The 12,180-nt window shown below is 38.2% G+C and overlaps 1 protein-coding gene and 1 non-coding gene across 6 annotated transcripts in view; both read right to left on the reverse strand.

Moving 5' to 3' along the window:
* The window catches only part of NCOA1 (nuclear receptor coactivator 1), a 276,241-nt gene that overhangs the window by 84,634 nt on the left and 179,427 nt on the right, over positions 1 to 12,180 (reverse strand). For all 5 annotated transcript variants that reach the window (XM_034952725.3, XM_055108162.2, XM_034952724.3 and 2 more), the window contains exons 5-6: positions 9,700 to 9,797; positions 29 to 206 (exon numbers count right to left, since the gene is read on the reverse strand). In XM_034952725.3, the coding sequence (XP_034808616.1) occupies positions 29 to 206; positions 9,700 to 9,797 (276 nt within the window). The remainder of the gene's footprint in view (positions 1 to 28; positions 207 to 9,699; positions 9,798 to 12,180) is intronic.
* LOC112439047 (U6 spliceosomal RNA) lies at positions 6,744 to 6,850 on the reverse strand. The gene has a single exon (XR_003027344.1). It is a non-coding gene; the product is annotated as a U6 spliceosomal RNA (small nuclear RNA).

A 12,180-nucleotide genomic window follows, 5' to 3' on the forward strand; every position in this document is an offset into this window, starting at 1 on the left:
TTCTTTTTAAAAACACATTTCTGTTTACCTAGTGATTTTGGTAGCAGATTCTTCACAAATTCTGCATGATCCCCCACGTGCAGTATGCTGTAGACGCTGGTATTCATTAATTCCTCCTGATTATAACCTAAGTAGCTGGTTACATTCTCTGACACAAATACAATTCTCCCTTCACAGTTCACAACAAAGAAAAATCCATCCAAAGCCTGCAAAACCAAAAGAAAAAAATGGTTTGGAGGTTGAAAGATAAAAGAAAAATTAAACTATACATTTTTCTATTAAAAAAGAGATCAGAAATATATGTCAAGACCTGGTCTCTGTCCTCAAGGAAATTGTGATACTGCAGGAGAGAGAGACATAAACATAATAAAATATCAGTGATAAAATGCAGATCAGAGACATACACAAAATAGTCCATAAGCACACAGAAGGATGCCTAATTTGGGATCAGGGTGGGGGTCAAAGAAAGGTACAGACCCCTACCTAACATATAAAAGGCATAGTTGGGGAGGAAGAGGATTGAAGGAAGAACATTCCAGGAAGTGGAGAGAGCATAGCACAAAAAGAAAACGAACAGGCAGTTTGCAGCTGCTGGAGTATATGGTACAAGGCGAGTCAGTAGACGTGGACAGGAGCCAAATCACAGGGGCTTCCTATGCACTGAGATGGAGCCAGGGGTCTCCAAAAGGAGACATATGCGTCCTACGGGGCATATAATATCCACAAGGGAGCACGGGAAAAGTTAGAACCTCTATGTATATTGTAATCTAAAACATAATAAAGACATGAAGCTTAAGCATATTAACACTATGGTGCCTGACTCGGTGCAGACAGTCACATATCACACAAACCCTGGTATCCCGAGGAAGAGCCATAATGCAGAGGTTGACTGTGGCACCTTACTTATTTGTAATCTTTTCATTTATTGCAACATGTTGCAGCTTACTTGCTGCAGAATGTATATAAGCAATAAAATCAAGATCCTGAAAAAATAGAACATTTACAGAATTTTGTAACAAAATGTAAAATGACCATAAAAATCCTTTGGATCATACAGGGTCTGCTGGTTATCTACGGCGAAATTAAAAGACCTATCTAACAATGCTGACGGGTTACTCATTTTTCCTTTTAAAAAAGGCCACGGGGCCGGGCGCAGTGTCTCACGCCTGTAATCCCAGCATTTTGGGAGGCTGAGGCGGGTGGATCACGAGGTCAAGAGATGGAGACCATCCTGGCCAACATGGTGAAACCCCGTCTCTACTAAAAATACAAAAAATTAGCCAAGTGTGGTAGCGGACGCCTGTAGTCCCAGTTACTTGGGAGGCTGAGGCAGGAGAACGGTGTGAACCCGGGAGGCGGAGCTTGCAGTGAGCCGAGATCGCGCCACTGCACTCCAGCCTGGGCGACAGAGCAAGACTCCAAGACTCCGTCTCAAAAAAAAAAAAAAAAAAGGCCAGGGTACCAAGTTTGCTGTCTAGCAGATACTCTCCAAAAAGTAAACACATTTTTTTTTCCTTCAGGATTAAGATGAAATTTTAACAATGAATAAAAAGTAAACTGCTTTTTAAAAAGACACTAATGCTATAGAGATAGCATGTGAAAATGGATGTTTGGAAGTGTTACCACTGTTACAATTTTGTTCCTGAAAATGACGTGATACTGAAAATGTCGTGACACTGAAAATGACCTGAATAGCTTGTATAATTTATCTTATCTCATCAGTTTAAAATCTTAGAGCATTTTCTGTTGAAAAATCTTCCAATTAGATTCTCAGTGGGCTTTGGCCCTTTTTTTCTTTTCCTTTTTTTTTTTTTTTTTTTTTGAGAGAGTGCAGTGGCACAATCTTGGCCCACTGCAACCTCTGCTTCCTGGATTCAAGTGATACTCCTGCTTCAGCCTCCCATGTAGCTGGGATTACAGGCATGTGCCACCATGCCCCGCTGATTTCTGTATTTTTAGTAGAGATGGGGATTTACCATGTTGGCCAGGTTGGTCTTAAACTCCTGACCTCAGGTGATCCACCTGCCTTGGCCTCCCAAAGTGCTGGGATTACAGGCATGGGCCTCCATGCCCAGCCCTATATATATATATTTTTAATGTGAAAATGCAACATCTTCTGATGTTTGGAAGAATCATTTTTTTTAAAATCAAGGAAACTGGAATGTCAATAAAAACCTCTGCATAGTTTGTGGGTAGGATTTAAAAATGACTATCGTAATTTAGTAAACACATCCAATGATATACTTTTCCATTTGCCTCTACCTTATTTTTGAGAGGTGCATTTTTCAGCTAAGATGATTATTTTTTAATTGAGAAAAACTAATATATATTTATGGTATATGTTTTCAAATACGTATACATTGTAGAATGGCCAAATCAAGCTAATGAACATAAGCACTACCTCATATACTTATCATTTTTTTTGTGGTGAAAACACTTAAAAACTCTCTCTTTGCAATTTTCAGGTATAAAATAATTGTTATTAACTACAGTCACCATAATGTACAATAGATCTCTTGAACTTATTCTTCCTATCTAATTGAAAGGTTTTTATCTTTTGACCAACATCCCTCCAATCCCCCCAACCCTTCACGCAGCCCCTGGTAACCACCATTCTATTCTCTCCTATGAGTTTGACTTTTTTAGATCCCACATATAAGTGAGATCATGTGGTATCTGTCTTTCTGCGTCTGGCTTTTAATTAACATAATGTCTTCTAGGTTCATACATGTTGTCGCAGATGACAGGATTTCCTTTTTAAAGGCTGAATAGTATTCCGCTCTGTGTATACACAGCATTTTCTTAATCCATTCATCCATTTTTGGACACTTAGGTTGATGCAAATTAAAACCATGATGAGATATCACTTCATATCTGTTAAGCGTAGGTGAGGATGTGAAGAAAAGAGAACATCTATTATGGGAAGTAGTAGGGAGGTTCCTCAAAAAATTAAAAATAGAACTACCATATGATCCAGTAATCCCAGTACTGGGTATATATCCAAAGGAAATGAAATCAGTATGTCAAAGAGATGTCTGCACTCCCATGTTCACTGCAGCATTATTCACAATAGCCAAGATATGAGGATCAAGCTAAGTGTCTGCCAACAGATGAATGGACAAGATTATTTAAACCAAATATTAAAATAAATGAAATTTAGTAATACATCTCCATTATCACTCCATCACAAAGAATATAACCAAGATTTAAAACAAGATTGAAGCACAACCCATTGTTCTCATTTAAAATATTGCTAATATTTTCTTTAGCAAGAACAAAAAGGAATAAAGCTATTTTTATTCTACCCGATTGCTGTGACTTACTTAGTCCATAATGCAAAGGAGATAGGGACGTGATTAATAATCTTTAAAATCTCAACACTAGATAAACTCTTTTTAAAAATATTTTGGGTTTAGATGAGCACAGGAAAGTACACTCATATCTAAATTGGGTTTATAAAACCCCTCAGATTAGCTATAAATCTCATAATAGGTGATCAATGTACATTTACTTACCTTGAAGTTTATATAAAAATAGAAATAATTTAAAAACAGATTTATTTTTCAAAAATAGACCTGAAACTTCTTTAAAAATGTTCTTTGCATCAGTGTAAATACAATTTAACTTGCTTTGTATTATAAATATATACTTATAAAGATTAAAATGTAAAAATGAGGTTGATAGTGGAAGACCTGCCAGAATTCCACCCTCAAGAGACTAGTAACATTTCAGGGAATAATTTTTGAGACTATTCCTATGAATATAGAAGCATCTCTATTTTCTAAAAGTGTATCTGGTTAATATAATCTGTTATTACTTGTTCTTGTTCTACAAGTTTCCCTCATATGTTGTTTATCTAATTAACTTCAAAGTGTGCTCCTGGAAAGGAATCTTCCTATTCCTCCAAGTCCTGACAGCTGGTTTTATGTTGTACTGCATACAGAGAAGACAACAAATGCCTATGCATTCAGTAATCAATCTGAGAACTTTTCCAAACTCTGCCCAGGATGTCATCCTTTGAAGAAGACCACCGTGTGTCACACAGAAGGGTTCACATTAGCCAAGGCTTCTCACAGGGCCCTGGCTTTAAATGAGACTACCAAAGTGACTGTGATGGGACAAAGTTCCGGGAATAAAAGACATCACCCAAAACTATAAAAACCCTAGAAGAATATCTAGGCAATACCATTCAGTACATAGGCACGGGCAGAGATTTCACGATGAAAATGCCAAAAGCAACTGCAACAAAAGCAAAAATTAACAAATAGGATCTAATTAAACTCAAGAGCTTCTGCACAGCAAAAGAAACTATCATCAGAGTGAACAACCTAAAGAATGGGATAAAATTTTTGCAATCTATCCATCTGACAAAGGTCTAATATCCAGTCTACAAGGAACTTAAACAAATTTACAAGAAAAAACCAAACAACCCCATTAAAAAGCAGGCAAATGGCATGAACAGACACTTCTCAAAAGAAAACATTCATGCAGCCAACAAACATATCAAAAGCTCAACATCACTGATCATTAGAGAGATGCAAATCAAAACCACAATGAGATACCATTTCATGCCAGTCAGAATGGTGATTATTAAAAAGTCAAAAAACAATAGATGCTGGCAAGGTTGCAGAGAAAAAGGAATGCTTTTACACTGTTGGTGGGAGTATAAATTAGTTTAACCATTGTGGAAGGCAGTGTGGTGATTCCTCAAAGATTTAGAGGCAGAAATACCATATGACCCAGCAATCCCATTACTGAGTATATATCCAAAGAGACATAAATCATTCTGTTATAAAGATACATGCACATGTATGTTCATCACAGCACTATTCACAATAGCAAAGGCCTGGAATCAACCTAAATGCCCATCAATGATAGACTGGATAAAGAAAATGTGGTACATATACACCATGGAATACTATGTAGCCATAAAAAGGGATGAGATCATGGTCCTTTGCAGGGACACGGATGGAGTTGGAAGCTGTTATTCTCAGCAAATTAATGCAGGAACATCAAACCAAATGCTGCATGTTCTCACTTATAAGTGGGAGCTGAACAATGAGAACACATGGACACATGGCAGAGGGAACAACACACACTGAGGCCTGTTGGGGGCAGGGGTGGCAGGAGGGGGAGTATGAGGAAGAATAGCTAATGGATGCTGGGCTTAATACCTAGGTGATGGGTTGATCTATGCAGCAAACTACCATGGCACACATTTAGCTATGTAACAAACCTGCACATCCTACACATGTACCCCGGAACTTAAAAGTTGAAGAAAAAAAAAAGTGTGGCACATCCTCATTCTCTCACTCTTTCTCTTTCCTGCCACCTGGTGAAGAACATACTTGCTTCTCCTTTGCCTTCTGCTGTAATTGTAAATTTCCTGAGGCTTCCCTAGCCATGTGGAACTGTAAGTCAATTAAACCTCTTTCCAGCCAGGCATGGTAACTTATGCCTGTAATCCCAGCACTTTGGGAGGCCAACCGGGGTGGATCATGTGAGGCCAGGAGTTCGAGACCAGACTGGCCAACATGGCGAAACCCCATTTCTACTAAAAATACAAAAATTAGCCGGGCATGGTGGTACATGCCTGTAGTCCCAGGTACTTGGGAGGCTGAGGCACAAGAATTGCTTAAACCCAAGAGGTGGAGGTTACAGTAATCCGAGATTGTGTCACTGCATTCCAGCCTGGGTGACAGAGCAAGACTCTCTCAAAAACCAAAACCAACCAACCAAACAAAAACATCCCTCTTTCCTTTATAAATTACCCAGTCTCAGGTTTGTTTTTTTTGTTTGTTTTTTTGTTTTTGAGACAGGGTCTTGCTCTGTCACCCAGGCTGGAGTGCAGTGGCGTGATCTTGGCTCACTGGAACCTCTGCCTCCCGGGTTCAAGAGATTCTCCTGTGTCAGCCTCCTGAGTAGCTGGGATTACAGGCATGTGCCACCATGCCAGGCTGATTTTTGTATTTTTAGTTGAGACGGGGTTTCACCATGTTGGCCAGGCTGGTCTCAAACTCCTGACCTCAAGTGATCCGCCTGCCGTGGCCTCCCAAAGTGCTGGGATTACAGGTGTGAGCCACCATGCCTGGCCCAAAATCAGGTATTCTTTATAGCAGTGTGAAAATTGACTAATATACTCTCCCTGTTTGTCAGGGATACCAGCTGTAGGTTTAGTCTCTTTACATAATCACGTATTTCTCAGAGGTTTTGTTCATTCTTTTTTATTCTTTTTTCTTTATTTCTGAGTTGACCAGTTAACTGGTCTTTGAGCTCTGAGATTCCTTCCTCAGCTTGGTCGATTCTGTCATTAATATTTCCAATTATGAAATTTTTCTTGTAGTGAGTTTTTCAGTTTTATCAGATCAGTTTGGTTCTTTCTTAAAATACCTGTTTTATCTTTAATCTCTAATATCATTTTACTGGATTCCTAAGATTCCTTGGATTGGGTTTCAACTTTCTCCTGAATCTCAATGATCTTTGTTGCCATCCAGATTCTGAATTCTTAGTCTGTCATTTGAGTCATTTCAGCCTGGTTACAAACCATGGCTGAAATGGTTAGCGCAGTTGTTTGGAGGTTAAGAAAACACTCTGGCTTTTTGCGTTTCCAGAGTTCTTACACTGGTTCTTTCGCATCTGATGCTCCTTTAATGTTCAAAGGTGCTGTCCTTTCAATGGAGCTTTTTGCTTTTATATTCTTTGATGCCCTTGGTTTTGCCTGTGGTATAAGTTGGGTTCAGCTGAAAAATATGAAATACTTCACAAATTTATGTGTCATCTTTGTGCAGAGGCCATGATAACCTTCTCCGTATTGTTCCTATTTTAGTATATGTGCTGCCAAAGTGAGCACCACATCCAAGTTTTGATTTCTTTCCAGAATGCTTCTGAAAAGGGAGCACAAGCAACTCTCCTCCCCAAGTCATGTCTATGATTATGGCAACAAATCTGGGACGGATAGTACAAAAGGAACTATCCCAGGTCACATGAGTAAACTGGATGTTATCATAGCACTGGTCATTTTTCATTGCTGTTCCAAAACTTGAGGTGACCCCAATGCCACAGAAGTCTGCTGAGAAACCCCAAAATACCTCCAACCTCCAAAGTGAGGCCACTCTAGGAAAATTGGAAATCTTTAAAAGGCAGCAGGATGTATTGAAAGAGAAGCTTGGAAGACAGATCTGGGCTAAGGATAGACCTTTGTGATTCACAGGTACATATAGTAATCATTTGGGTCTCTTGTTTATTTTTTACTTACTTATTAATTTATTTATTTTGAGACAGAGTCTCACTCTGTTGCGCAGGCTGGAGTGCAATGGTGCAATCTCAGCTCACTGCAACCTCTGCCTCACAGGTTCACGTGATTCTCCTGCCTCAGCCTCCTGAGTAGCTGGGATTACAGGCACTCACCACCATGCCTGGCTAATTTTTATATTTTTAGTAGAGATGGGATTTTGCCATCTTGGCCAGGCTGCTCTTGAACTCCTGACCTCAAGTGATCCACCCGCCTTGGCTTCCCAAAGTGCTGGGATTATAGGCGTGATGCACCGCGCCCGGACTGTTTATTTGTTTTTAACTACGATCATCTTTTCCCCTAGTAAAGAATACTCGGATTTCCTCTGGGAAATTTTCTTCCCCACTACACAAAGCCTTATGGGATTCTTAATCAGGCCATTGGGAGACTTCCTCCTCAAATGTGAATCTTGAGAATAATTACAAAAAGCTAAACATAGCAGGAGTACACTCATTCTAGCAGCAGGGCACTGCCCAGATGGTTCTTTCTAAGAGACCATTAACAAAGCTTTTGGTTTCTAGCCTCCTTAAGATATTTTGATTTCATCCCATTTCCAAGCATGGTTCTATGATATCCAAATAGCATTCCAATAAATTCATATTTGCTTAGTCAGAGTTGATTTCTATTGCTTCAAATCAGAGAAATGCAACTGATTTCATATATGTAATTCACATATATGTGTATATGTTATATAGACAAAGACACAGATAAACCTTCCCAGTAAATGTGCACAGAATAAAAAAAGGGAAAGAGCCAAGGCTAGACTCCCAGGGGATACTAACATTTAAGAGGCAATTAAGGAAAGAAATCTGAGAAAAAGGCTGAGGAGTAACCAGAGGGGTAGAGAAAGAACACTGTGAAAGGGGCCATGGAATGTGTAAGGTAGTGGGAATGAGTGGTCAGTAAGTGTCAAAAGCCACAAAGAAATGTAGGGAATGGTACAAAGCAAGTTAAGGAAGCTAGAATGCATGTGCAAGATATAGTGAGACCTCTCTGAAGCAGTTTTCTTATGGACCAATGGAAACAGGAGGGTTAGAGTCAGATAATGCAGACCTCTGACCAGCAGGCAGAGGAATTTTAGACAGCAAAGGGAGGAAATAAGCTTAAAAAAATGCCCATACTGGACTTAATGAGTACTAACTATGTATAAAGTACTCTGCTAAGAAATTGTGTCACTTAATTTTTAAAATAATTCCATGATGTAGATATCCAGTGTCTAACACACTGTAGGTATTCAACAAATCTTTGTTGAATAAATACATTATAATATTACCCTCTCATTAGATATGCGAAAATTTCTTCTAGTACCTTCATTCTTTACCCGTGCTACCTTTATTTTATATTTTTAAAAAGAGAAATAGGCCGGGCGCGGTGGCTCACGCCTGTAATCCCAGCACTTTGGGAGGCCGAGGTGGGCGGATCACGAGGTCAGGAGATCGAGACCATCCTGGCTAACACGGTGAAACACCGTCTCTACTAAAAATACAAAAAAATTAGCCAGGCGTGGTAGCGGGCGCCTGTAGTCCCAGCTACTCAGGAGGCTGAGGCAGAAGAATGTCATGAACCCGGGAGGCGGAGCTTGCAGTGAACCGAGACCACACCACTGCACTCCAGCATGGGCCACAAAGCGAGACTCCGTCTCAAAAAAAAAAAAGGGGGTACCCAAGGGCCATAAATAAATATATATAATTAGACCTAGAGATAGAAATATATATATATATATATACACACACACACACACACACACATACATACATATGTCTTTAAACATTCATGTAGGAGAGAAAGCATTTAAAGTAATGAGGATGCTTGGAAACAAGACATCTATATTGAGAATGCAGGGAGTAAAGATTAGATAGAAAATGCAGGGGTGAAAATTACACAGTAATTACAAAGCCATTCAAATTTAAAAGTTCTTCACATTACAAAGTTTGACAGTTAAAATAGTAATTCTCTTAGAATGTTTATATAAACAATTTAAACATTTTTATTCAGAAAACTGCAGAAAATCACGTACTGCAATAAACTGTGGGATCCTTCATTCAAAAGTAAAATTCTAGGGTATACATATAGATAACACTAGCTAGCTAAGTAAATCTAATATTAATATTTTATTTTCCCAACTAGGCCTAACCACCACAGAAATAAAAGGCAAAGCCATATAATAAGCTTCAAGTTTTCCATCTCACTGCTTAGAATGCCTTCATGAAAATTTCTCATGTTCATTATTCACTTTTGATTCTGAAACAGTAACAACTGTCAAATAGTTCTCATAATAAAATAATTGTAAAAAGTTCTTTACTTTGTTTTATAATTTATTAACTGGATATAAGGCATTTAAAAAAGAAAAAACCAAACTGGCTACAACAAAGATTTTAATCACTTTCTGAGTCAATGAAGACACCTACCTCCAAAAGAAGAGGTCCCAAGGATTCCTTTTCTATCACTCCTTGACTACTTGATGAGATGTCTGATTTCTGTACATCGTCATCAGTTGTTGATTTCTCTATAATAAAGAAACTTTAAAAAATCACATATCTGAAAAGAGCTTATTTCCATAAAGTCAAGTTTACGAAGACATAGATCCACCAAATTTCAAATTCAAATAACATTTAGTCAGTATCTAGGCACTTTCACACTAATCTTAATTATACTCATTTTATGGATTATAAAATGGAACATCACAAAGGTTAAGTAATGTGCCTGAAAACATACAACTAATACATGGTAGCATGAACATTTGAATACTACATCCAGTGTTTCAACAATGAGAAAAATGCTATAAATATATTGCCTTTTTAAAAAGTCCATACCAAAAGTTTTGAGAAATGGGTAAGTTGTAAAAGAAAAATTATTTCAAGTTTTCTCTTTCTTTTTCTGATTTGATCAAGTGCCATTGAAGAGAGAATGAAAATATGATTTTTCCTTTTGAGAGCCTGCATGAACTCACTAACATTTCACATTCGGGCCATGATGCTCTGATTGATAAAACTGAAACTGCTAAGTAATTGGGAGTTCTTTTGTGAGGTGATGTTGCATATCCCATCATCTTAAAGCAGAATCATATTTAAATAATAAAAGTTTCTGATCTGTCAGACTAGTTAACCAAAAGCCAAATATGGTATTATTGAGCACAGAAATTCATATTTTCACTTTAAAACAGGAAGTATTTCAGGGTTGGGTGCAGTGCCCCAAGCCTGTAATCTCAGTGTTTTAGGAGGCAGAGGTGGGAGGACTGCTTGAGGCCAGGAGTTTGAGAACAGCCTGGGCAACATAGCGAGTCCTTTATCTTTACAAAAAATTTTAAAAATTAGCTAGGTGTGGTGGTGCATGCTTGTAATCCTAGCTACTCAGGAGGGTGAGGTAGGAGGATCGCTTAAGCCCAAGAATTTGAGGCAGCGGTGGGCTATAATTGTGCCACTGCACTCCAGCCTGGGTGTCAGGATGAGACCATGTCTCAAAAACAAGAAGAAGGATTTCAAGTATCCCAAAAAATACAGAAAATTATACAGCACATATTAATATAGCCACCATTCGGTTTTCACAGATGTTAACATCATTTGCCTCAGATCTTTCCTTTTTAAATAAATACATGTTGCAAATACAGAGAAAGCCCTGCCCTCCCTCCTCTGTCCCTTTTTTCAGAAGTAACCATTATTCTGAGGTTGCCATAATCATTTTAAGCATTTTTTATACTTTTACTACATATGTATGATTTCATAAACAATATATTATTGTTATATATATAAACATATATATAAACAATGTTATTGTTTCATGTTTTAAGGTTTACATAAATGTATAGTTATATATACCATTAGTCCTCCACATCCATGGATTCTACTGACCACAGATCAAAAATATTTGAAAATGAATTGTGTCTGTGCTGAATACATATAGATTTTTTCATCATTATTCCCTAAACAATACAGTACAACAACTATTTACATAGCCTTTACATTGTAGTAAGTATTTTAATAGGTAACGTAGAGATTATTTAAAAGTACATGGGCCAGGCAAGGTGGCTCACGTCTGTAATCCCAGCACTTTGGGAAGATGATCAGATGGGCAGATCATCTGAGGTCAGGAGTAGGAGACCAGCCTGGCCAACATGGTGAAATCCTATCTCTAATAAAAATACAAAAATTAGCCGGGCGTGGTGGCACATGTCTGTAATCTCAGCTACTCAGGAGGCTGAGGTACAATAATTGCTTGGACCTGGGAGGCAGAGGTTGCAGTGAGCCGAGATCCCGCAACTGCACTCCAGCCTGGGTGACAGAGTGAGACCCTCTCTTAAAAAAGTACATGAGAGGATCAATTATAAGCAAATACTATGACATTTTATCTTATTTTTAAATTTTGCTTGTTTTATTTTATTTTAAGAGACAGGGATCTTGCTATGTTGCCCAGGCTAGCCCTAAACTCCTAAGTTCAAGCAATCTTCTAGCCTCAGCCTTCCAGGTAGCTGGGATTACAGACATGCACCACTGCCCCTGGCTACTACACCATTTTATATCAGGGACTTGAGCATACTCAGATTTTAGTATCAGTGGGAGGTCATGGAACCAATCCCCCACACATACCAAGGGACAATTGTACAAACTTTTTCAACTTACTTTTTCCACTCAATATTATGTTTGAGATTTAACCACATTGATACATGTAGGTTTGATTCATTCATTTTAACTGCTGTTAAGAGTATTATATTATATAAATAATCTGCAGTGGATTTCTATTCCCCTACTGGTAGGTCTTTTGATAACTACAGTGCTATAATAAACTATTTTTGGTATTTCCTCTTTTGTACACATGTCACAGTTTCTTCAGGATAAATACTAGAAGTGAAATTTCAGGATCATAAGGTCTGCGTAACTTATATCACTAGGTAT

Source organism: Pan paniscus, chromosome 12 (genome assembly GCF_029289425.2).
Source record: "Pan paniscus chromosome 12, NHGRI_mPanPan1-v2.0_pri, whole genome shotgun sequence".
Taxonomy (NCBI): Eukaryota; Metazoa; Chordata; class Mammalia; order Primates; family Hominidae; genus Pan; species Pan paniscus.